The sequence below is a fragment of the Pseudopipra pipra genome, chromosome 8 (genome assembly GCF_036250125.1).
Source record: "Pseudopipra pipra isolate bDixPip1 chromosome 8, bDixPip1.hap1, whole genome shotgun sequence".
Taxonomy (NCBI): Eukaryota; Metazoa; Chordata; class Aves; order Passeriformes; family Pipridae; genus Pseudopipra; species Pseudopipra pipra.
This window is the reverse complement of record NC_087556.1, coordinates 16,215,737-16,239,212: the sequence shown is the minus strand read 5'-3', so window position 1 is coordinate 16,239,212 and position 23,476 is coordinate 16,215,737. Positions and strand designations below refer to the sequence as shown.

The 23,476-nt window shown below is 45.6% G+C and overlaps 2 protein-coding genes across 3 annotated transcripts in view; one reads left to right on the top strand and one right to left on the bottom strand.

Annotated features, from left to right (window-relative positions):
• SEC24C (SEC24 homolog C, COPII coat complex component) overlaps positions 1-23,476 on the top strand; it is a 110,179-nt gene that overhangs the window by 30,425 nt on the left and 56,278 nt on the right. The gene's annotated exons all lie outside the window — the stretch shown is intronic.
• The window catches only part of SYNPO2L (synaptopodin 2 like), a 38,236-nt gene continuing 15,493 nt past the window's right edge, over positions 734-23,476 (bottom strand). For both annotated transcript variants that reach the window (XM_064663763.1, XM_064663764.1), the window contains 2 exons: positions 20,653-21,314; positions 734-7,365 (listed from right to left, as the gene is read on the bottom strand). In XM_064663763.1, the coding sequence (XP_064519833.1) occupies positions 5,048-7,365; positions 20,653-21,314 (2,980 nt within the window). In that variant the 3' untranslated portion in view covers positions 734-5,047. The remainder of the gene's footprint in view (positions 7,366-20,652; positions 21,315-23,476) is intronic.

The following is a 23,476-nucleotide window of genomic DNA, read 5'->3' as shown; positions in this document are numbered from 1 at the left end:
CTCCTTGCAATTAATCTGAAAAACATCCTCAAAATTATACCTGGACAAATGTCCAGAGCCTGCAGTCTAATCCTACAGCTGATTCCAGCATCTTCTGCAGTGCTCAGGAATTGCTGTCTGTGAGTGAGATGCATCTGGAAAAGGTGACCTCCTACCACTTGTCCTAAACTGAACACAATAAACCTCTCGGGAACCAGAAACTGAGTAGACATTAACATGAACTGAGTTAAGGTTAGCGCTAGGATTAGACTTGGAGCCTGAGGATACAGTGGGATATATTTGATTTTCTGGCTGATTTTGTTTTTCTGATCTTTTGGTTAATATTAAGTTGAATCGTTCAATGTAAGTTTATAATTGGATTTAATAGAGCTGACAAACTTCCATTGATGTCAGATTTACAAGCAGAGGGTAGGTTAGAGCAGGCTGAGGGGCAGTGATGGGGCAGCCAGCTCAGGCTGGGCCATGAATTTCTTCACCCTGTCAGTGAGCATTTTATAGACCGTAGTACCAAAGTTTTGGATCTCACTTAAGTTTTTGCTTGCATGGGGCTTTTTTAATGTATAGGGGCTTTAAGTCCAACTTAGGTGTTTTTATTCCTGAGATATCCCATCCTTTTTTGGACTCTTTATATTCTCTTGGCCTTAGGAGTTTGATGATAGTGCTAACTACATGTGCTGTACACATGGCAATTCCTCCTGGGTGCCTAGCAAAGAAAGTGAAAAAATACCACCTGTAAAGTGCATATCACAAGTTTATTTTTCTGCACAAACAAATAGAAAGTGATTTTAGATTGGAAAAAAAAAAGGACAAAACAGAAAAGGAAAAACAGGATTTCCATAAACAAAGATGCCAGCTCTGGTCTTCTGAGGTCACATCTTGCACCAGACAGAGCACTAATGCAGGGCTCCCATTTTCAGAGTACTGACAGGTCTCTTCTAGGATCTAGATGGGTCTGATAGGGGGTGCAGGATATTATAGCAGAAAGGGAGCATATTCTTTACAAAGGACAATCTTGCCGTGCACTGTGCTCGTGTCTGGTGATCAGTGACTCCTCATCACACACAGTCTCTTCTGAGATTCTTCCTCTCAGCTGCTGCAGGATCTTGAGGTTATCTCTGGTAAGTGTTCCCATAAATTCAGAGGGAAAGGACTGTTACTTCTGAAGCAAAGATAAAACCCCAGAACTGCCATAGCTGCAATGTGTAACCTGCAGCATGATAGAGAGGAGGGATGATAGGCAGTTTTAAATCAGAGCCCATGCAGACATCTTCAAAGGGGACACTGAGGTTTGGCCTACCACTGCAGCTTATAACTTAGCAGGTGGGACATAAAACTTGTTAAACAACTGGGTTTGTCTGTGCTTGTTCAACAGCTGAGGAATTAGACATTTGGAGAGGCTCAAAACAAGCTTATATGCTTCAAAAGTATTCCTTGTAATATCACCTGTGACCTTTCTAACAGGCTAGCCACAATATTTTCAAAAGCAGACACTAGCAGAGCTGCTTAAAGCCAGCACTAGTTCAGGTTTCTTCCTTACACCTTAACAGATGCATCTCAGTATTATTTCTCATCTCACCCTACTCGCAGCTACAGGCCTTCTTTGGAATACACCACAAGCAGTGTAGGCCTCATCTGCAACACCCTCTGCTTCTGCAGATCATGTTCTGTGTCAGCATAGGATCCAGAAAAGTTTGTAAAGGGCTGAGATCCATTACACTACTTTGGATTTGCTTCTAAACATAGCTTTGAACAAAGGATGTAAGTAAAATGCAGGATTCCCAGCCTTCTGGTTCTTTCTCTTCCTCTTATGTTTAATATTCGTTCTCCAATCAAACCTACCTTTTTTTTCATCTCCTGCCCATTACATTATCAGAAATGATGGGGTAAGTGCAGTTATTCCACTCACTTGGGTCATGACATCTAACACTGAGCAGCATTTGGCCACCACGCCTTGGCAGGTGTCATTGTCTCCCGGAAAGCTGGAGTGGGATCACTGAAATACTAACCACATGCAATCTCCCTTACATACTAAGGCCAGACATCTCTATTTTTCCAGTGGCAAAATGAATTTCCTGAGACACTCAGGCCCTGAGAGCAGTTAACTTTAGGGGCCTCAGGGAAAGGGACACTGGAGTAAGATTCAGACTTTCTGAGATTACTTCTTCACTGCAGAATTATCTTGAGCACCCTTTCTCTGGTCCACACAACCCCTCTCTACACCTGAGTTCAGTAATGCTTTCAGCCTGGGCTGGCTTGTCTGTCTAAGGCTAGTGGCTTAAACCACTAGCCAGTGACAGACAACACTCCACAAGGAGATGAGACAAAGCTTTTGTAGCACTGCTAGTCCTTGATTTCCTTCCCACATCTTTCCTAGATAAAATAGAAGACTCCTCCTTCCATGTTTGGGAAGAAACACAGATATTCAGTTTACTTTAGCACTCAGGATGTTTTTTCCAGAAATGCTGGCAATGCAATGCAGTACAGGATGAGTGAGAAAGCAATATCCAAGATAAGTTTAGTAGCATGGCTGCTCTCCTTCACTGGAGCTAAGTGGATTCTGGTGATCTGAATTAACTCCGTGGTGAGGATTTCTCCTGAGACATCCTCTCTGGAGCTTTCCAGGGACACAAACAATCCCCTCAGCAATTCAACTTGACTGCTCCTATGTCATACAATCAGGTGCAGCACCTATTCTGACTCAGCCACACCTTTGTCCATTAACTCAAGGTGTTCCCAAGGGTTTTCTGACGATCATCTTCCATGGCTGATAGTGTGCCAAGTGTAAGTGCTGTCCTCCTCTCTCCCCAGCATGCTCATCCTATGTTTCAGGGCCCCCAGGAATGTGCACTGCAAACACAGGCCTGCAGAACAAGTCCAGCCAGAGTGAAGGATTCAAAGGCAGGATTGTGTATAACTTCTTTTCTCTCATTCTCTCCCTCCCAAGCTTGTCCAGGATTAGAGCTGCTAGCAAGGTTCTCCACCCTTCTTTTTCTTCATGGGAGAGCACATGTGAAAAATCTCAAGGTGCTCACACCTTGAGCTTGGAGGCTCTAAAAGGACTTTAGAGCCTCCAAGGAAAAGTATAGACTCAGCTTTCATGAAAAGAGCTACACATCATAAGCTCCTGCCGTGCAGAGGAAGGTTGGCTCAGACTTAGTGTGAAACCATACTAGCTGCACTGCTTATAGACTGCATCAGCCCCACTTGCACTCCTTTTTTTCTCCCCAGAACCTACAGTTTTGTATATCCAAAGTTTGTGCACAGTCCAGTCAGAGAACAGCTACTGCTTGAAGGAGAGGAGTGAGTTTTGTGGACAAGATGGACACTTGTCTCAAGTGGGGCTATGAGACTCATTCTGCCTCCCATACATATTCCTAAGGGTTTAGCAAAAGGCTGGGCAACCCTGACCCAAGAAGAGGTGGCAAGCCCCTTCCCTGCAACTGGGGCATCTGCTGTGTTTGGACCCAGTGCTTCAGGAGCAATGCTTTCTTGGTGTACTTGTGGGATTGCACTGTAAAAGTGGTTGGTGGAAAAGGAGGAACACAGGCAGAAAGTAAATGGCAGGGGTGTGTGTAAACCAGAGTACAGATGACATGCACATACACATGCACAGTCCCTATTAATATGCTGAATTCTTCCTTGGGAAATGGAATGCTTTCTTCTTGTATGCCTTTAGTGTAGAGATTAAGTCGGAGGCTAGCCTGGGACATTCAGGGAATAACCATTACTCTTTCCCCAGTATCGCCAGCAAACTGAGCTCTGTATGTGTATGAGTGCAGATCTTCTGGGATTCTCAGAGCACTTCAGTTTTTACCAAATAGATCCCAAGGATACCTAAATCATTTAGTATGAAATTTTACTTGTGACTTTCTGTTTTCCTGACCTCCACTTCCATACTGAGAATGTCTGTAAAGGGCCTCTGTTTTCCAGCTCATCACAAAGTTTTCAGCAAGTATTATGTCATGACCCATTTCTAATCTAGCCACACTTCCATCCTAAATAAACAAACAGATCATATGCAAATGCATTTTCGATCCTGCCTCCTTTTAAAGTCAACTGTACCTTCTCCCATGCAATCCACCTTTGTACTTACAGCATCCATATCCTGTTCCAGTGGGACTAATGCTGCAGAGCCTTTCTTTGTGCCAGCCAGCCACTGCCTGAGCTTAGCTTTGATTTTGTGTATCCTCAGAAATTGATACCTCCTTTTGCAGTTTCCACAGCTGGTGATAGCCCCACCAAGTCCACTCAAAGGCCCTCTTTGGCAAACTGCTTCCAGACCTAAGTCATGTTTTGTATCAGCTGGAATGACTCTCCCTTTTACCCCCAGCCCTGCTGACTGGAGGAATGGGGCACACACGGCCACTCTCCTGCACAGGGCACACTGCCCACATGTGCATGGGCAAACACCACTGCTCACTCTGCTCTCTTGCCTTCTTTCCCATGCCCTTCCAGAGGGAAGTCTGGGAGAAGTGCCTAAGGTGAAGCCCCACTTTTACTTTCACTTCCTGCTGAGCATTGCTGTGTACACGTGTGTGTGCACACAGGTGCTTGTGTACAGACTGACAGGCTCAGAGAGGAGCAGTCTAACGGGAAAGGACTTCTGTTCTGTAATCCCACCTCTCACCCTTTCTTCTGGAAAAGCTGTTGCCCCCCAGTTTCCCTCCATTCAGCGGTAACTCCAAAGCCCTTGGGAAAGGAAAATGACTGCCTCCTGTGTGTCCTCGTGTGATACAACTCCTGCCATTACCCCCTCCAGAGGTGAATTTTGCTGCTGTGTACAAGTTCCCAGTCTCTGTATACCACACATGTACCCTTTCTCCACATTCTTCCTCCTATTATAGCCACAGCCAGTAAGCCTTTCTGTGAAGTTTCCCACCTGAGACCAAAGGGAGGCTGGGGGAGAGGGTGGTGCAGAAGGGGAGTAATTTGGTTTGGGTTTTTTTCTTCATTTTGTGTCACTCACCCCAATGTACTGAGCTGACATGAAAGACAAAACAAGCACTATCTCGGCGGGGCCACAGACGGGATGGGAGGAGTACTTGCCTCAGTGGTGGCCAAAACTTGGCCTCCACACATTGGCCTGCATCCCTGTTCTTGCTGCTGAGAATTTGGGCCTGGCCACCTGAAACCGAGAGGCAGAGGCTGGATTTGGAGAAGGCCCCTGGCCCACCTGACCAGGCTCTGGGGAGCTCTGATATGGTTTTGGGGACTGGCTGAGCTCCACCTTAAAGGGTGCTGGTGTAGCAGGGGCAGAAGAGGCCATTTCTGTTCTCCACAATGGCTCATCCAGCGTGGTTGCTGAGCGGGGCATAAGCACGGTAGGTGCCAGGCTGCTAGAGGCTGGCATGGGAGCCGGAGTGGAGAAGCGACGAATCTCCTGGGTCTTGGCTGTTTTCACGGGCACCTGCTTGGCTGCCATGAAGGATGAGCTAGCCTGCGGGGCTGGCTGACCAGAATTCTGAGTGCTGGGGCTTGGGGGATCCCCAAAACAGAACATGGCTGACTTTAATTGATAGGGCTGATGGCGCATTATATCAATGACCTTGATCCCTGATTTCTGGCCAGGTGCCTTTTTCACTTTGCTCTCTGCTTTGCTAGCCTGAGATTTGCTGGCTGCCAGGGGATAGAAAGGGGAATGCATTGGGTTGTAAGCTATTGGAGGGGGAGCCCGGATGTTGGGTGAATATTTCCAGGATGAGGGTAGAGAAGGGGAAGGAGAGGGGGTCCTGGGCTTGGGGTCCGGCTTCGGTGTTGTCTCCACCACATATTTGTCCATGCGGCTCTGGCGTTTGGCAAAAAGCTCTGCCCCCTTGCCTTTAAGCTGAGGCATGTCCTGGGCCCCATTTACCAGTCCAGCATCTGGCTTAGGAGCCACTGGAGGTGGGGTCTTGAACTTACGGCCCGAGGACTGCATGAAGTTGCAGGCCTCAGCACCCAGGCTGAGGAAGTCTTCCTCAGGCCCAGACTCGAAGCCTGCCCCGGGGTGGTCACCTTTCGGCTTCTCATCCAGGTTCTGCACCAGAGACAGGAGCTCAGGATTGGGTGAGTTCTTCTTCTTCTCCTCAATCTTACTGAACATGGGTTTCTTGTTGCCCCGCCGGCGAGCCTCCTGCAGGATGCCTGTGCGGGGAGCTGGCACAGCAATCCTCTGCTCCCTGGAGGTTAAGGGCTCTGAAGGAGGCCGTGGCATTGCTGGAGTGATGGCAGGAGAAGGCTGCTTTGGCACAGGGGAACTGCTTCTCATGTGCTGTGATGGTGCTGGACTAATATACAAAGAAGAAGAGGCTGTTCCATGGACTTGTGGCTGGGATGCTGCAGAGGCCACATCCCCTCCTGGCTTTGAGGGAGTTGACAGGAAGATAGAAGTGGTGGATGTCCGAGCAGTGTTGGCAGAAGGCTTAGTTTCTGGAGAACTTCCTCCTTTTGGCTGTGACTCCAGTGGTGATGTTGGCCTTCCTGGTGCAGGAATATACAGAGATGTGGAGGAGCTGACTGCACCACGGTGTGTTGGCACTGGTGCGTTGGCAGGAGCCGGAAATGAGAAAGGGGAAACCACTGTGCTTTGCCCACTCAGATTTTCACTGGGTTTTTTGGGTGCAGATGGCCTAAAGATGACAGAGGATGTTGCTGGGCGTTGGCCAGAAAAGCCAGGAGTAAAGGGCCGTGCAGACCTGTTGAACATGCTTGTTGAGCTTGCAGAGAAAGGGTCGGGGGTGCTTGGGGGAGGTGGGAAGAAAGTGGGGCTAGGAGCAGCCTGAATCTCAGTAGGGAGGGTGGCTGGCTGCTTGCTGGGCACTTGCACACTTTCCAGGTGGATGCTGAGGGGCATGCTGTCTGCCTTCTCCTCTGGCACAGGCATATCTCCGTTCACTGTGCCCTGCTTTGGCTGGGCAGCTGGGTCAAGCTGGGGGCTCTTCTGCACTGGAGCTTTCTCAACTGTGTACTTCCCAGCCCGTTCCCTCTGCTGCTCAAACAATCGTGCTCCTTTACCTGAGGCTTCACTCAAACCTTTTTGCTTCTCTTCCTTCTGTTCAGTGTCAGACTTGGATTTCTCAATGTCTAGGTAAGTGTTGTCCCAGTCTGAGTGGTTAGTTAGGCTTCGGGCATCAGAGAAACCTTCCTCATCAAATTCAGACTCACTAGTTGGAAAAACTCCGTCTTCCTCCTCGTAGGAGCGGTCTTCGTCGACACTCCCAAAGCTTACCAATGTATACTTCTTAGCCCTCTGCCTGCGCTTCTTAAACATCAGCACCCCCTTGGAGTGGGGGTTGGGTGCATCTGTCAGCAGGGATGCAATGGTTCTGCACTTGGTTTTGGCTTCTTTCACGTTCTTCTCCTGGATGCTCTCGTGGCGGTGGAGCTCTGAAAGAGAGAGAAAGAGGCAATCTCAGCTCAGCAAAAGGCTGGGTGGGCAAAGGTGGACAGTGATATGGCAGTAGGTGTTCTAGTGCCCATGGGAGGAAACCCCTTGTCCTTCTTTTTCTTTCCTGCTTTTGCTGATGATAGGGCCTTTAGGAACTGTCAATAGAAACCCAGGAGCAGTTTTCTCTTTCCCTGCAAACACAATACAAGTAAATGCAGGTGTGGGCAGGGAACTTCTCCCAGAGGGAGGAAATCCCCTGGGATTTCCTATTTCTGAAGGAGGTGGCTAAGAGTCCCAGGCATTTTTACAGTGCCTGGGAATTTTTACCATTTACTTATAACCCTGAAGCTGGAGCCCTGCTTTCTGCAGACCTTCCTCTTAACATATAGAGGACTCCCAGGAACAAGTAATATCTCTGGCCCTGAAAGTTCAGGAAGCAGCCACTGCTACTGTTAGCACCATGCATGTGTGCAACAGGAGACATGCTCTGCAGGCACAGCCAGGCTTCTCCTGATCTGAGCCCTGCAATGCCAGCCACAGTCAGTGTTGTGCAGCAGCCTTGTGTTTAGGGGCTGTTCGCTGCCCTACAGCAGCTCTGCAACCACAAGAGGCAAAGGAGGCATGCTCTCACCCTTGCTGGAGTCCCTTCCCTGTGCCCCATGCCCAGCAAGGAAGACAAGTATTTGCTCCTGACCAAGAATCCTAGATCCACACAACTGATCAGCCAGGCCAGAAGGAATCCACTTAGACAGGCTTGCTTAGACAACACTGCTTTGGACACTGGCATAAAAGTGTGGGATAATCATTTTCCACCTGCTCTGCCAGCCCAGCGGTCAGTAAAGCCCCAAGGAGGAATATTGGGTTCTCTGTCTTTGTGTGCAGGGAAAACAGGCAGTGAACAAGATTCGATAGTAAAACCAAACTCAGCTGCCCTAAGGAAAGTATGGACTTGTCTTGAGTCAGTATTGAAGTGACAGAAATCAACACTAACCTTGCACAGAAAAAAGCCCCACATACCTAAACCATAGACTAGTTTCAGTTTTCTTTCAATTCATCCTTTTCCTTACTCCTGTTGTCTTTTTCCAAGCACAAAAGTGCAGATGAAACAACCATCCACTGTCTAATAATTTGTCAAAAAAATGTGTTAACACTTTGTCTGGCCCTACATTCTCAAGAAAGAGGTAAAAAATTATGCCCTGCAGAAGAGGGAGAGGGTGGGAGGGGAGAGGAGAGCTGCAGGCAGTTCTGGGGGATGGTGTTAGCTCAAGAGATGATGGAAGCTGCTCAGTCCTCTCAGGATCTCACTTCTGACCATTTTATCACAAAGGGTTCGTTCAATGGGAACTTGCTAATGTGGCAAAGTCACCTGCAGTGGGGGACAGGGAGCTTAGCTAAGAAGTTTACTAGTTTTCCTGAGGGCTGCAAATGTCTCCCAAAACCTGGCTAGGCTGCACAACTGTGGCAAGTGTCATCATTCCACACTGCATCAGTAAGCACAGCAGCAAGAGCTTCCCTCTCCCACCCCATGCTGAAAATAAGGTGTTGATTCGCAGAGCAATCATCCTTCCAGGAAGCACTCAAAATTTGCAGACATTCCATAGCACATGCTGCTGCTTTGGGATTTCAGCAAGAGGGCTTCTGTAGTTTGAGATCACCTCATTTGGATGCACAGTCCATTCCTCTCCTTTGCACCCAGAAAACTGGAAACAGCAAAATCAGTGCTGAAAAAATGGCTCACTATTCTTACTTGCATTTGCAAAGTGAAGGCTCCCTGCGAACCCTTCCTGACAGAGTAACTCCACCCTGCTGAACCAAGATTGAAGTAGTGTCCAGGTTTTTGTGTTTTAGTGCTCTTGAGGGCAGTCATAGACTTGCTCTCAAAGACCTGCTCTCCATGATGGAAACAAGCTGCAGTCCCTGAAGGACTGTCCACTCCACTTACAAATCGGCATGCGTGTGTCTCTGGGGGTTGTTCACAATGGAGGAGATAAGGGAGGTTGCTACAAGCATCCTTGCTACAAGCTATGAAACCTCACCTCGTGGTATTTGGTTTGTAAATTTACAGGGAGAAAGAGCAGCACTACGGAATCTTAGTCAAGTGCAGAATATGGAAACTCTGGCCCCTGGATGACTCGCGGGTGGATTTCTGGCATCAGGAACTAACAGCAAGGGAGCTACAGCATCCAAAGGGAGGGTCTGCACAGCCCCTTCTGACAGCAGAGTACTATGAAAGCACCAACTCTCGAGTCTGGGCTAGCAAATACTGTCAGACAAAATATAAAATAGACAGTCTTGGCTATAACTCCACCAGCTCTTGATCCTGGCTTAGCATTAGCAACCATGTACAACTTCCCTGGAAAGTTGTTCTGAACTGCCCTGTGCTCTGAAGCAGCTGGCAACTAAGGCCCTCCGGGACCTGCTGCTCACCTCGGTCTTCTCTTTTTCATACTTTCTTCATCATCAAAGGCTAAAGCACATAACTACTTATACCAATCCTCCTAACAGAAAAATGATCATACTATTCAAATTACAATCTTCCACAGCAGTTTAAGAGAAAAGAGAAACCTTCCTGAGATGACTTGCTGAAGGTAAAAAGCAAGAGTGAAATCAGAATAGGCAAAAGAATAGGGGAAGGAGAGTAGAGTAAAAAGGAGAGGAAAGGAAAGAAGGAAGGGAGAAGAAAAAAGAAAAGAGAGAAAGAAGAGAAGAGAAGAGAAGAGAAGAGAAGAGAAGAGAAGAGAAGAGAAGAGAAGAGAAGAGAAGAGAAGAGAAGAGAAGAGAAGAGAAGAGAAGAGAAGAGAAGAGAAGAGAAGAGAAGAGAAGAGAAGAGAAGAGAAGAGAAGAGAAGAGAAGAGAAGAGAAGAGAAGAAAAGAAAAGAAAAGAAAAGAAAAGAAAAGAAAAGAAAAGAAAAGAAAAGAAAAGAAAAGAAAAGAAAAGAAAAGAAAAGAAAAGAAATCAGAAAAGTACAGACATTTGTACCTGCATAAGGCTGATCCAAGCTTGAGAAGGCAGAGTCCAAACCTGGAGAGCTGGGCATGTCACAAAGCCCGTTTAGTTCACAACTCCCCATAAACAGAGAGAGAGGCAATGAGAGAGGAGCAAAGCAGTTCCCTGCTGGAGTAGAACCAAAACTCTGAGATGTCCAAGCCCTTTCCTATCAGTTCCACAAGCCTTTTAAAGCCTCTCTTTTGTCTCATAGGCATTGCTGCTGAAAGCCATGAGGTCACTTTGTCTATTTTTGTCTTTGTCTTCATCACTGAGCAGTGTGATGGACATTGTCACCTGGCACTTAAACACCCTCCTTCTTTTCCCCACCCTGTACTCTGTGTGAGGAGAAACTCCTCTCTATTATTTTAAAATAAGAAAATATAGTCTATATTCTTGCAGTTTCTTTGATGCAAGCTTCAGGTTTGAAAGGTGCAAACTTCAAGTTAGTGTTACCAATTGTAACACGGTTGTTACAGAATTTCTGTGCCAAAGAGCCCTTCAAAGAGATGAAACTAACACAGTGCACGTGTCCAGCATGGGCAGGCATAAGAAACCCACACAGAAGGAAAGCAACTTTCCTTGTCTGAAATCCTCAGAGAGCACACAGCTCCAGGCAAACATAAGGGAGAAAAGAGAAAGGAACATCTTTCTTTTTGTGTATGTCAGTTTTCTTCCATGTGCGAGGAGAAACAGTCCATGATACAGATTGCTGTTGTGTACCAAGACTGAGGAATACTTGACAGAGGAGCATTAGGATCCTGGGTGCCTGCAGTGAAGTCATTTAGTTGAATTAAAATAGCAGAGGCTGTTACCTACACAACTGAAGAGTCTGGCTGTGCACAGGGAGGGGGACGGAATGTTTGGAGGCCAAGAAGTGGCGTTTTGGCATCACCATTCAAAGCTCCAGCACTGGAGACTGAGGTGTTGAGAGATCAGATGCTGGTAGTAAGGACTGTGGTGGACAGGGAGGAAGGGAACAGATGGTAAAGGGAGTCTGCAAATCTCTGCAGTCATGGCCTGCTCAGCACCTCCTCACACTTTGCCTTACTGCCTGTTCCTATACTCCAGCAATAGCCCCAGTGAGAGAACCCCAGAGCCATGGCCAAAGGGGCTGTGATTCTCCTTCCCAGCAGCACCAGCCTTAGCAACTCTGTAGCCTAGGACTGGAGCAGACCTCCAGTGTTTGTGAGTCTGGAAGAATGAAGGTCTGACCATGCCTCCTGAAATCCAGTGGCCATCGCTGCAGGCCAAGGAGACAACTCCCACAGGCAGCGTTGCTATAGGGAGACTGTCATGGCTCATACAGAGGCTCTTACAGCAAGAGCAATGAAAGTGGTTCAGTCTCTTCTTTGATGAATATACATGTAGAGAAACATCCTCTTTGGGGAAACCTTGTAATATCTGATACATGCAATTGGAATGGGAATACAGCTCAGTATCTATTAAGAATATTCAAATGGAATAGATAGAAGAGTAAAAGGAAGAGTTACAAAACTCTCATAAATTCTGTTGGTGTGGTGGATAATTTCTATTGAAGTTTTTGTCAGCATTTAAATCACTAATTTCATGTCCCCACTGAATTCTGTTGGAAAAGTCCACAAGAAGGAAAAATTTCTATTAAGCAAAGCCTATGAAGATTTTTCTATGAACTTAATTTAACAAAATTTCACTGAAGTGAAATGAATTTTGCTACTAATTACAGTGAAGAGAAGTGTAAAAAGTATAAGTCTTTTCAAGATAAGGCCTTATTAAAAGAAAGCACTTTAATATGTGCTCAGGAAAACTACTGAACAAGCAGGCTTATGTGATGTCAGATACTGTTCATGTTCTCTAGGAAACAAAAAATGGTAAATTTTATTACCAAAAATCAAATTCTAGAAAAAACATTACCATAGAAAATAAGCACTTTGGTAATTTCAGACATAAAGAGCCTGTTCCTTGTGGTGAAATGCTACTTGTCTGCTATTTTTTTCACATGGGATCACCTAGAATTTTGTTCTTTGAGCTATTTATGTTAGACAAGGTCATTTTTCCATGGCTAATGTTGCAAATATCTCAGTAAGTCATCAGACGCTATAGACATCTCATACTTTTCATACCTGGAGTCCTTTCAAAATAAGATTTGGATGGGTTATATTGACCTTCTAAATATTCCCCTGTTGAAAGCTTCAACCTTTCAAGCTTTGATCACTATTTAAACTGCAAACGGTTAAGCAGAGGAGTATATATTCTTTTACTTGAAAGAAGTGGTAAAACTCTCAGGATAGGAAACATGTCTCTCATTCTTGGATATTTGCACGCTTCCATCACATAACCTGTGCATAATATAAACCATAGATATGGCTTCAGCTCCAGTTTAGGATGCTACAGGCAAATGCTTCAGTCCTACTCAAGTCTGCAACACTTAAGTACGTATCTGAGGTCTGAGGTTAAATAGTTAAATACTTGTCAAACCAGTATTTATTCTTAAATGGCTAGTGATTTTAAGTGTCCCAGTGAGACACTACCCCACTGCAATGTCCTGGTTTTTGAAAAACAGGAATCACCTTTTCTGCAGATGAGTTGACAGCCCATGGAAGAAAAAAAAACATGCCCAGTCATTTTGTAGATTTTTGACCATTCTTAGCCACGCTGATCTTGAAGAGCTCTGCGAGGCAGAGAGGATGTGGAGACATCACTGTGCATGGCTGCAATACATTAGTCTCATGATATCCTGCTTGAATAGCTTGTTCACTCAAAAAATCTCCCTCAGTTGAGAGAGAGTTTGCCTTTCTTCCTGAGCTCGATGTAAAAGTGTCCTCAGTGCAGGAGGCAGCACACATGGCCAGTTTTTCTGTGCTGAGCGCTCACACTCAGGCCCTGGATATTCTCTACTTAGTCTTTTGCAACAACACTGCCAAAGTTCTGCCAAAGAACAGCTTTCTTTTACCAGGACAGCACCTGTTGAATGCTGCTCTTTTGCCGTTTTAGCCCAATTTCCTAAGGAAGGTTTATGCAATCATGCTGTGTGTCTTTTGATATTACCCATTTCATGCTAATAGCTTTTGAGCCCATGCTAATTTTAAGTCTGAAGTCACAAAGGTACAATGTTGGTACAATGTTTGTAAAAGTTTATGTGGGAATAAGTGGCTTGACAAAGCTGATAGACCCCACCATAGGAAGTGAGAAGCCTGAGTGCAGTCTTAATCAGGCATCAAAAACTGAAGAACACACACAACAAAGAGATTATGCATTCTCATTTTGAATGTGAGAGACATCAGGCAGATTTGCATTTACTAGACATGAGAGAATGAGATCTCAAATACAAAACATTAATTAAAAGGACACTAGGATCTGCTAATTCTGCTATGTCTGACAGCAGGATACTGATTCATTGTCTCTTTGTCTTTCATGTTTCCAGAATCTACTGTGTAGTAATATAGACAAGTATATGTTCACCATCTGGGTATGTGGACTTGTTTAATTCTGTAGCACTTGCCATATATTCTTGTTATCCAATTGATTTTAGTCCTTTTCTGCAGCTATTCAAGTTCCAACTACATTTAAAAATCTAGCTTTTCACACGACAGCCATATACCCTCCATGTGTTATGTCATCTGGTGATGAATACACAGCAAACTCCACTGAATCCCCAGGCCATCCATTGAAAATGGTATTATTGATATTTCCTGTTACTGCTTGCTAAATACAACAGTCAAGAGAAACAAAACACATTTACAATGCTTCACCACCAGGCACTGGCAGCTGAAAAAGCAAATAGGAAGACAATAGTGGTTTACCTGGGAACACTTTTGAGCTCCTCAGTCCAGGTAACCCACCTCCCTCCCCTGTGTCCCCCACACACCTGGGTTTCTGTGGGAAGGAAGACCAGAGGAAAGCTGCAAGGTGTCTCAGCTAGTGTCCCGTTCTGAACAGTGGCAGTTTCGGGGCTGTGGTTGCCCCACAGCACATACTGCTCCTTCCGTCTAGATGCAGCCAGAGGACAAGATCCACTGACAGAAGAGAGGAGGGTTGGGATTTTTAATCATCCGTCTCCTTGCCAGTCATATAACATTGAGGTGGAGAGGACCTTTGATTGGCATGTTAGTGTTTAAAGCTACATGGGTGAAAATATAGAGGTAGTCCTGTTAGATTCAAAAGCCCAGTGAAACACTACTACCAACTTAGCCAGTTAGCTAATATGACATCATGAACCATTAATAGCTATGTTTTCTGTTCTATTCTTAGGCAATTGTGCAGTCACCTTACAGTAGTCCTATCTCATCCATATTTCTCTCGCTGGAAAAGTCATGTGGAACCATATCAGGTATCTTAGAGAAGCCAACACATACTGTGTCCACCGTATTTCTTTAGCCATGAATTCTTATCTTACTGAGCAGGTCAAAGACTCTCTCTCTTTCTATGTTCTATTAGTCCATGTTGATTTTTCCACAAAGTATGCTCAAAAGAACTACTTCATTCACCTAATTGAAGCTAAATATTTATTATTAATTTTTTCTTATCCTCAATGTTATTAGAAGGGTATATCCTCTCTCTCTTTCCCTGAAAGCCTTCCCATTATTCCAGGGTATTTATCAAGAACTGAGGACCATTCTGATACAATTTTTATTAATTCCTTACATTTCACCTCTATAGAGAATATGATTCAGCCTTGTCCTTTCAGTATAGTCTGTGTATCAAGATATGTTAAATCTACTTGCCCTCGTTTCTGCTCCTGTTTCTTTCAAAGAGGTAGATTCTTGGTTAACACTGATGACAGTGAAGCTTTACACATTTCACAACAAACTGATCTCCCTTCCTACGATGGATTTAAGTGAAACTGGAGAATGATTATTTGCCAGGTTGACAGCTATAATTTTCTCTCGCTTCTTTTGAGTAATGACTGTTGTTTAATTACCCCTTGTCAAAGTCTCTTTATGCCTGACCCTTTTATGCCTCTCCCTCATCCATCACTATCACTTTGTCTCATTTCAGTGTTGTCCCTGAGCAGACTTGTCCCAGCCCCGTCAGGAAGTCCCATATCACTTTCAGAATTGATGGAAACAACTGGACAGGGAGAGGGATTCCCGTTGCCTGTTTACATTGTGATTTCTTTCAACTCAGCACTCAAAATCCTGGAAGCTAAAACTATCAGCTTAGCTAAGACAGGGGTTATATAGATATAGTTGTTTCAGTGTGATTATTGCTCTAATCACCTTTGAGATCTGTATTATTGGTAAAATTTAGGTTAATCCCATTGTTCCCCATCAATCTTTCACATCCTAAGTCAGACCAGAAGTGCACATGCAAGGACAGGGTATGTTAACTGAATGTATGTGGCAGCACAGTGTGAAAAATCACTAGCTGGGGCTCTGCAAGGGCCATGGAAGTGTGAGCTTGGAAAAGAACTGCTGACACTTTTCACCAGCAGCAGGAGGATGAATGATCCCCTATCCCGTCTGAGGAACTGTGACCCAGAGGCAGAGTCCCTGTGCTGACAATAATAATGTCTGAGTAACTGATAGTTTTAAAAAGATGCCCCAAATGACATAAGGTGGAAATACTAGGACAAAAGAGACTATATACCTTTTTATCTTGGGGATAATATAATTTTCCTCCATACATCTTCAAATACTAAAGATCTTTCACCTCCCAGAGAATATTATATACAGCTAAATTTATTTTGAGTTAATATATTTTCAGCTAAATCCATGTCTCTGCACGGCTCTGGGGCAGCAGGATAGCAGTGAGGTACAAAGGTGGAGCAGAGCAGAGCTCTATCTGCCTCACTTGCAGTGCTACAACCCACAGCATCCTCACTGAAATGCTGGACAAGAGTGATGCCCGATGGAACGATGCTGGAGGTCTCCAGTAAGAACACCCAAGGAAGAGGGCCAGTTACTTGTGACAAATTTTGAGATGGTTTAAGAAAGAAGGAAAAGTTCAACTAGACTAGCCAAGATGTGCAACACTAGTTTATAGTCTCTGCCCAAACCATTGATACATCAGCCTGACAATATCACCTCTGTGCTTTCGATAGAGGAACATAAACTGAAGGCATAAGCTCAAATGTCATACTCAAGCCTAAAAGCAGAGAAAGAGGGCTCTAGATGCCCAGAGTTTATCTCACTGTGATCTTCTTTAATAAATGCCTTCCAAGTGGCAGAGAATTCAAAGTTGAATGTTATTTATTAAGTGGGGTATTCTTAAGCAAACACCTACAACTAGGCTGCAGCACTGTATGTAAACTGATTCCCCAAGTAGATGCAATTCCCAGTTTAATGTGTGCTGAAGTGAGATCAGACTCTCCATCTGTTGTTCAACCATGGAAGCTGTTGTCCTTGTTTTCCTAGTGGCTGGCTGCTCACTGAGTAGCAAGGGCCAAGGGTGATTCAGCATTGCTTCATACTGCTAGGAACAGACTTCCTGTAAGATCAATAGTTCAGGCAATTAATTTTAATCTCCTGGTCTGAGCAGAATGCTTTTCTATTTTGCTTTAAAGAAGGTAGGATCAGGTCAGTTGACTACTATCCTGAATCTTTTGGTCTCCTAGACTGCAGTGAATGGCAAAACCAGGAAGTTAGTCTAACAACCACATAAATGTGATCATTAGAGTCACAACTGTCAAAGCTGAAAGCCAAGTAGAAAATGTGGTGCAGTAAGTTCAAACTGCCATTCAGGTACTTCATCTTGTTCATGGCTCCTGTGGCCTATACGGATTGTAATAGGTGGAGAGATGGCTTGCTGCACTCACCCTCTCTGCAGAGAAATGTGACTGCAGTCACTCTTAGAAGAGGTAATCTATATGACCCTCTGATGAATAGGCCACTTATTTATAAGCACCCTATCTTTTCAAGTGATGCTGCTGTACATCCGCTTTAAACAAGAAGGATTTCCTTTTCTGATATGGAATGTAGTATCTTTGATGACTCTGCACAGGCAGCCAGGCCCATATAAAGCAGAGGAGGAAATTTCCCCACCCATTTTTCCCTCCCTTCCCCAACCATACATGGAGAGGCTCTTGAGTCCTAGGAACTAAAAATAGTCCAGAGGATAAGTTTAAATTGAGATATTTTGAAGCACTTCTTGCACTGACACAGTGTGATAGCAAGTTAGGAATAGACTGCTGTCTTGGTATGCCTGTCTTCTACTAGCAATTGGTATTTTCAGTGGTGAGAAAGGCTGAGCCCTTTGTCCTGTGAGATGATTTAGGGTGGGGGTGAAAATACAGTGCACCTTAGAGAGCACAGGTGGCTGAGAAGAAGCAACCCTGGCTACAGATGGATCCTGAGCCTCTGAGGGTGGGGTGAGAAGGGCACTGCAGGAGCTATGGGGAAACAAAGAACCTCACTAGCAACTACTTATGACAACTGTAGTCTGATTCTCCCTGCCACGAGCTCCCACTTTCTGCTAACCTTTTGAAACTGATTCGGATTTTTAATTAGTATTTTCTATCTTGTTATCTCTTCCTTTTCTTCTGCACTGTCCAAGTGGCACATAAATAATTTCAGGAAGGGACGTAGTTTTGCCCTGTACAGTGATGACAAACTGAGCCCTAAAGATCCCCAGTTTCCCCAGGGATTAATCACCTCTTTAAAGAGAGAAAGTTACAGTTTTAGTGGGAAGTAAACAAATTTGTACTTTTGTTTCTACAGATTAGGCAAAATATTGGCTATTCACAAATATGACTGTTCTGTAGTTCATTTAAAATAAAGCAAAGAGTCCCTGTTTGCTGGCCATTCTCTTACCCCACTGAGCAGAACACCAGAGTGCATGGTAGCCACTGGGTAGTGATGAAGACTGAAGTCCTTTTACTTGTACAACAAGTTCCCCCACATTTGGGTGGTGTGTGGCTTCCCACAGTGCCCCAGTGGTTTGCACCAGCAATGCTCTGAGTGGTTTTTGAGCAGGCATATCTAAGTCATGTGTCCTGTGGAGGGCTCGGATGACATACACACTTATCCCATAGGTTGGAAAAAATGAACCAGTACCAATGTGCAAATACAGCATGAACTTTGGAAAGAGAGAGGCCCAAACTTCACTGCAAGGGTGTTGGCTCTCTAAGGACCTCCAAGACACTGTGTCTTTGCTGGGGATGAAAAAGCACAGTTCAGCAGTTGATGACATGCAGGGCATTATACAGGAGCTGCTGCCCCCTCTTTCCTGTGCTGATTTTGCTCCACCCCACCCACCGCCAAATCCTGATTTTGGGCTGTTGGTACTTGCCACCACACTGTGTTCTGCTCATGGAGTCAAATCCTTGCCTAGTATAAATAAGTGAGCTCTGTCATGTGCCTCCCATGCCAATGAGTAGCTTCTCTGCAAGCAGCCTCCCCATGGAGCCAGTGCAGGTCAGCAGTCCCACAACCTCTTGTGTTTATGCCTGGGTTTATTCCAGGTATAGGTGTTCCTTAGCTCTGTTCACCATCTAATGAACACCTTCCATATTTCTTCCTTGCTTCCTTCCTTCACAGAGTTACTGGCTCCTGAACCTGACTTTTGTTCTAATGGCTGCTGTGCTCCACCATGATCAGGATGTAGAGTTGTGCCTTCTCATATACTGCCAAGATCCCTAACCCAGGAAAAGACCAAGTTGTCTGTGTGAATTGCCATCCATGGCAGAGTAACTCTTACATAAGGACACCCATGGCCAAACATAAACCAGAAAGGGAGTGAGCAGTGGGGGAGTAATAAGAGAATAAAATATTATCTCAGTCTGCAGTGCTTCTGGGAACCCTAGCTCTAGCTGGAAATATTATTGCATCACCTCCTGCCATGGGATATTATTTTGCCATCAGAAATGCTCTGAATTAAATACATGGCTTTCCTGAGATCCTTCTGTACTCATGTAGTCTGTGAAAATAAGTCTTGATGTAAAGCAGTTGCTCATCCACTGTTAGGACTATCAGGTGGCAGGGAGCAGCTGAACATGCCTTTCTCAACATTCACCTCATGCCTGTACATTATTCAAAGAGGGAAAAAATAACTTCATCTTCAGGGAGGCTGAAATTGCTACTTTCTTTCTTGTCCTAAGGAAAATGAGTGATAGAGACTAGGAAGAAATACTACAAGGCACCAGGTCGATTACACTGCCTAGCAGGGCCAGACATAAGGGACCCAACTGAGTCTGTCCTCTCAGTGCTGGGAAGAGCAGGAAGACAGTGCCCTGCCTGATGGAAGCACCTAGGTTTGAAAGTTACCTCTATAGGATCCCTTAGGCAGAACAGATAAAGGAATGTTTAGCCCAAGGAAAAGATAAAATAGAGGCTTTATAATTGCTTGGGTCTGGGTAAAAATGTCTAGCATTTGAAGCGGAGAATCAGAAGTTAGAATCCATGTGCTTTATTTCTGATTGAGTCTGGCAATTTTTGTGTCTCTGTTTTCTATTCTGTCCCCCAGCTGAACCACTTTTTTAAAACTTGCTTTTTTTCTAGGCTCAGAGAAGTGTAAATTAGTCAATCATACTACACACTGAGGTACTCATATGAAAATAAGTTTTTGATCACCTTGTTTTTAATATTATTGGATAGATCACAACTGTGAAATCTGGTAATGTCTTGTTCTACCTTCATGTTTGGCGTTGAAATACTCCATGTGTAGCAGAAACCAGGAAAGATATTCACAATTAAGGTCACTTCAGGTTTGTCACCCATATACTACACTACATTTTTCAGTACTTTATTCCACGTGGAAAGGTCTTGACTATCAGGGATTGCACTACAAGGAACTGTCTCAAGAGCTGATTTAGCAGCTCCTGCCTATCCTTGCTGGCAACCCTTCTCTGCCAATACCCAGTTCTAGCAGAGTTCACCAGCTGCTGCCAGACATGGACACCCTTGCTGGAGTGAGTGCCTGCAGAGAAAACATCCTCCAAAAGTCGACGGAGACAAGTCCCTCCCTGAGCTCCCTGACAGGGTGAGAGAAGTGAATGACTTACTGACAAGACTCTTTTAGGGCTATGCTGACTGAAAATTATCTCATCAGTCCTTAGTCATGTGTAATACTACATGGCTCTGTACCCATGGAGAACTGAGCTGAACAGGGTGCTAGAGCCACAGCTGGTTGCATGGCTGCAGCTTCTATGAGTGACTCCCAGATCCCAGACCCAGACTCTTTCTCTTATCTGTTCATTGGGACCCCTTGGGTGAGGTAGACCCAACTGCAATAGGAAGCCCCAGTCTCTGCAGGTCTGATTTGACTCTGCTTCTTTGCAAGCTAGAGGAGCTAACCCACTTGATATTTGCAGGAATTAGGCTTTTGGAAGGAGATCCAGCATAAGAAAAGGGCATGAGTGAGTGGCAGGGTACAGAGGACTTACTGGCCTGCTTGGCTTTCTCTGTATATGTGGTGGTTAGGTCTTCATCAATCGGATGTTCCACTGGCCCCACCATAGGGATGAGATGGCGTTCCGCTCGGATAGCCTTGGTGGCGTGGGGCAGGAGCATTGCCTCTGGAGAAGGCTCCCGTCCCTCTGTTGATGGTGGCCGCAGCTGTCCCTCGCTGTCTGAGAATGGAGTGTCTGTGCGGCTGCCAGGCAGGCAGACAATCTCCCTCTTGGCCACCCCACTGGAGCTGGGCACCTCTGCTCCCCCCTGCACAGCAGCCTCTGGCATGCTCTCGTAGCCGCTCTGTTCAGACAGGGACACCTCATCCGGAGGTTCATCCGCCTTGCTGGCGGTGCTGTCAGGTGGGGAGCGCGGGCTCTTCTTGCGAGCCCGGCGGTGCTTCTCCTGGGCCACGTTGTCGGCATCGCTGTCCGTCTCCCCATAGTAGGCCTCGCTGTCCGGGGGGGAGGTGAGGCTCTCCAGGTGCCTCTGTGACCTCCGTGGCTGCGAGGGCTGTGTGGTGGCCGGGGCTCCTGCTGGTTCAGAGCTGAGTGACTGTGCTGGGGGGCTGAGCAGGGATGGGGGGGAGAGTACTCGCTGCCCTGGAGAAGGGGAACGCTGGGACCGTGGGCCAGTCTGGTCCCCACCAACCATCCTGTAGGGAGAAGGAAAAGTGGTGAGAGAGGTCTGGTTTGTGGGGCTAAGCGAGAAGGAAACCCTGACATGTGTGAGAGAGCTATGGATCAAAAACGGTGTTTCAAGTGTCTTTCAGGTGGTACAGCCACTTGAAGTGAAAACTCCAAGGGCAGACTCATCTCTGACATCAGCTACGTGCTCTCATCCTGATTTTCTGCTTCACAACTCTATGGAAACCAGGTGTTAAACACTTGAATATCAGAATGCCCTAAGAGCATAAAATTCTACCAGTCAGCCTAATCAGCTCCCCAGGCATTTCTCCTGGGGATATGAATACCTGTGTAGCAAGCATTCCCCAGGACAGTGGGACGTGCCTCTCAGCCTGCCACTTGTCAGCAAGCTACCACAGGTGCCTCAGCTACCACACTGCACTCCAGCTGCTCCTGCAGCTGGGACTGCACCATGGAGCTGTGTCAGCTCTGCAGATCCTGGCACCCCCAAACTACTTTAGATCAGAGTGGGCTCCAAACAAAGAAGTCAGTGCTGTTTGTTTGCCCTGACCTCTACATGGGAGTAAATAGACAATACTTTGGATTAAAAGGCCCGAGTGTTTTTTGGGGGTAGGGCTCTAGTATCCTGTGATAGCAGACCACCATGATGTTTGGCCTGCTCACTGTGGGACTGCTTCACAAGTTAGCTACCAGGATTCTGATGACCATATGCAATCATGCCAGCCAGTCCAATCCATAGTGGCATTTGTATAGCGACTTCAAGTCTGTAAGTTATCTGGAAGAATGTCTGGAGTAGGTGCAGGGCAGACTGGGGCAATCAGTCCTATTGCTGACTGCCAGAGGGAAGGAGAACTGGCTGTGCTGACAGGGAAAGAGCCCGCTCTGTCTTCCCTCTCCTCAAGAGTGAGTCTTGATTTCGGTGGCAGTTTGACTCTAGACCATAAAGATGGACCTGGGAACTTCTTCCTTCCCTTGTCAGAGTTGCCAGGGCTTATTAGAGCTATGAAGGAGTCCTAAGTATTTGCCTTCTGAACATGCATACCAGGAAGCCAGGCAGACAGCATTGCCTCTCTAAAGCTGTGGAATTCATGACTTGGATCCCAGTTCAAAACTGTGAAAAATTTATATTCATATCAAATGCAAACCTTTGTCGAAGCTAAGGGTGGGACAATTTCTCTGGCAGTTTATTTTTTTTTAATACTATTTGCCATTATGAACTCTCAGTGAGGAGCAAACTCAAAGTTCCACAAGCAATACAGAACAGTCCTTCTTCTTCTTTAAATATTCAACCAAATAACTGAAAAGCATTACTGCTTGTAAGCCAGTTTCTCTTGTTCTTCATTGTCAGATCACAGTGTCTCTCCCTCCCTCTTTTTCTGAAATACACATACTCCAGAGTCATCCAGCTACCTCTCCTTTCTGAACAGGATTGATTGGTGTTTTTTCTGGGAACATAAATATGAAGTGGGAACAGAGATGTGGTCAAGAAAGCGATATGTGATGATTTCTCCGCTACTCCAGGTTGCAGCCAACTGGTTATGTTATTTCCAAACCATCCAATGCTGGCTCCCAGAGGGCTATGAGAAGCCTGCCTTTGTCACTTTGTTAATTCAAAGTGTGCTGATTTTGCCCCACTGGAATTTGCCCAGGCAACTGTTGGCTGCAGATAGGCTCCGATGGGGTGAGACAAGGCCTTGGCAAGGGACCAGGAGCTATTCTGGACACCTTGTATAGAACTTATTCATCCCACTTAATCACAGCTAGGGTATAGAGTGAGCACATCAGAAGGCACCAGCGTGTTACCTAAAGCCAAGGGAAACATCCTACATGCTCAGGCTTTCCTTCTCTGAGCACTGCCCACCTCTGCCCCTGCTTTACAGATGTCAGCAACCAGCGTGGCTGTCCCTCCTCACTGCTCACAGTCTCTGCCTGTTCAGGACTGTAGAAAATCCCATCTCCCAGCCCCCTTCACCAGGGCCTGTTTTTCTGAGGGTGACTTCTGTTTTGGCAGTAGTTTTGGGACTGGGACTTCACACAGCTTTTCTGCCTTCATCTTTATATGATTATTCATTTACAGCTTGGGCCACATCCAGCATGCACTGAGGCACTAGGTTAACTTAGCACAGGGAGAATGAGGAACGTTACTGGGACCATTTTTATGCTTACATTT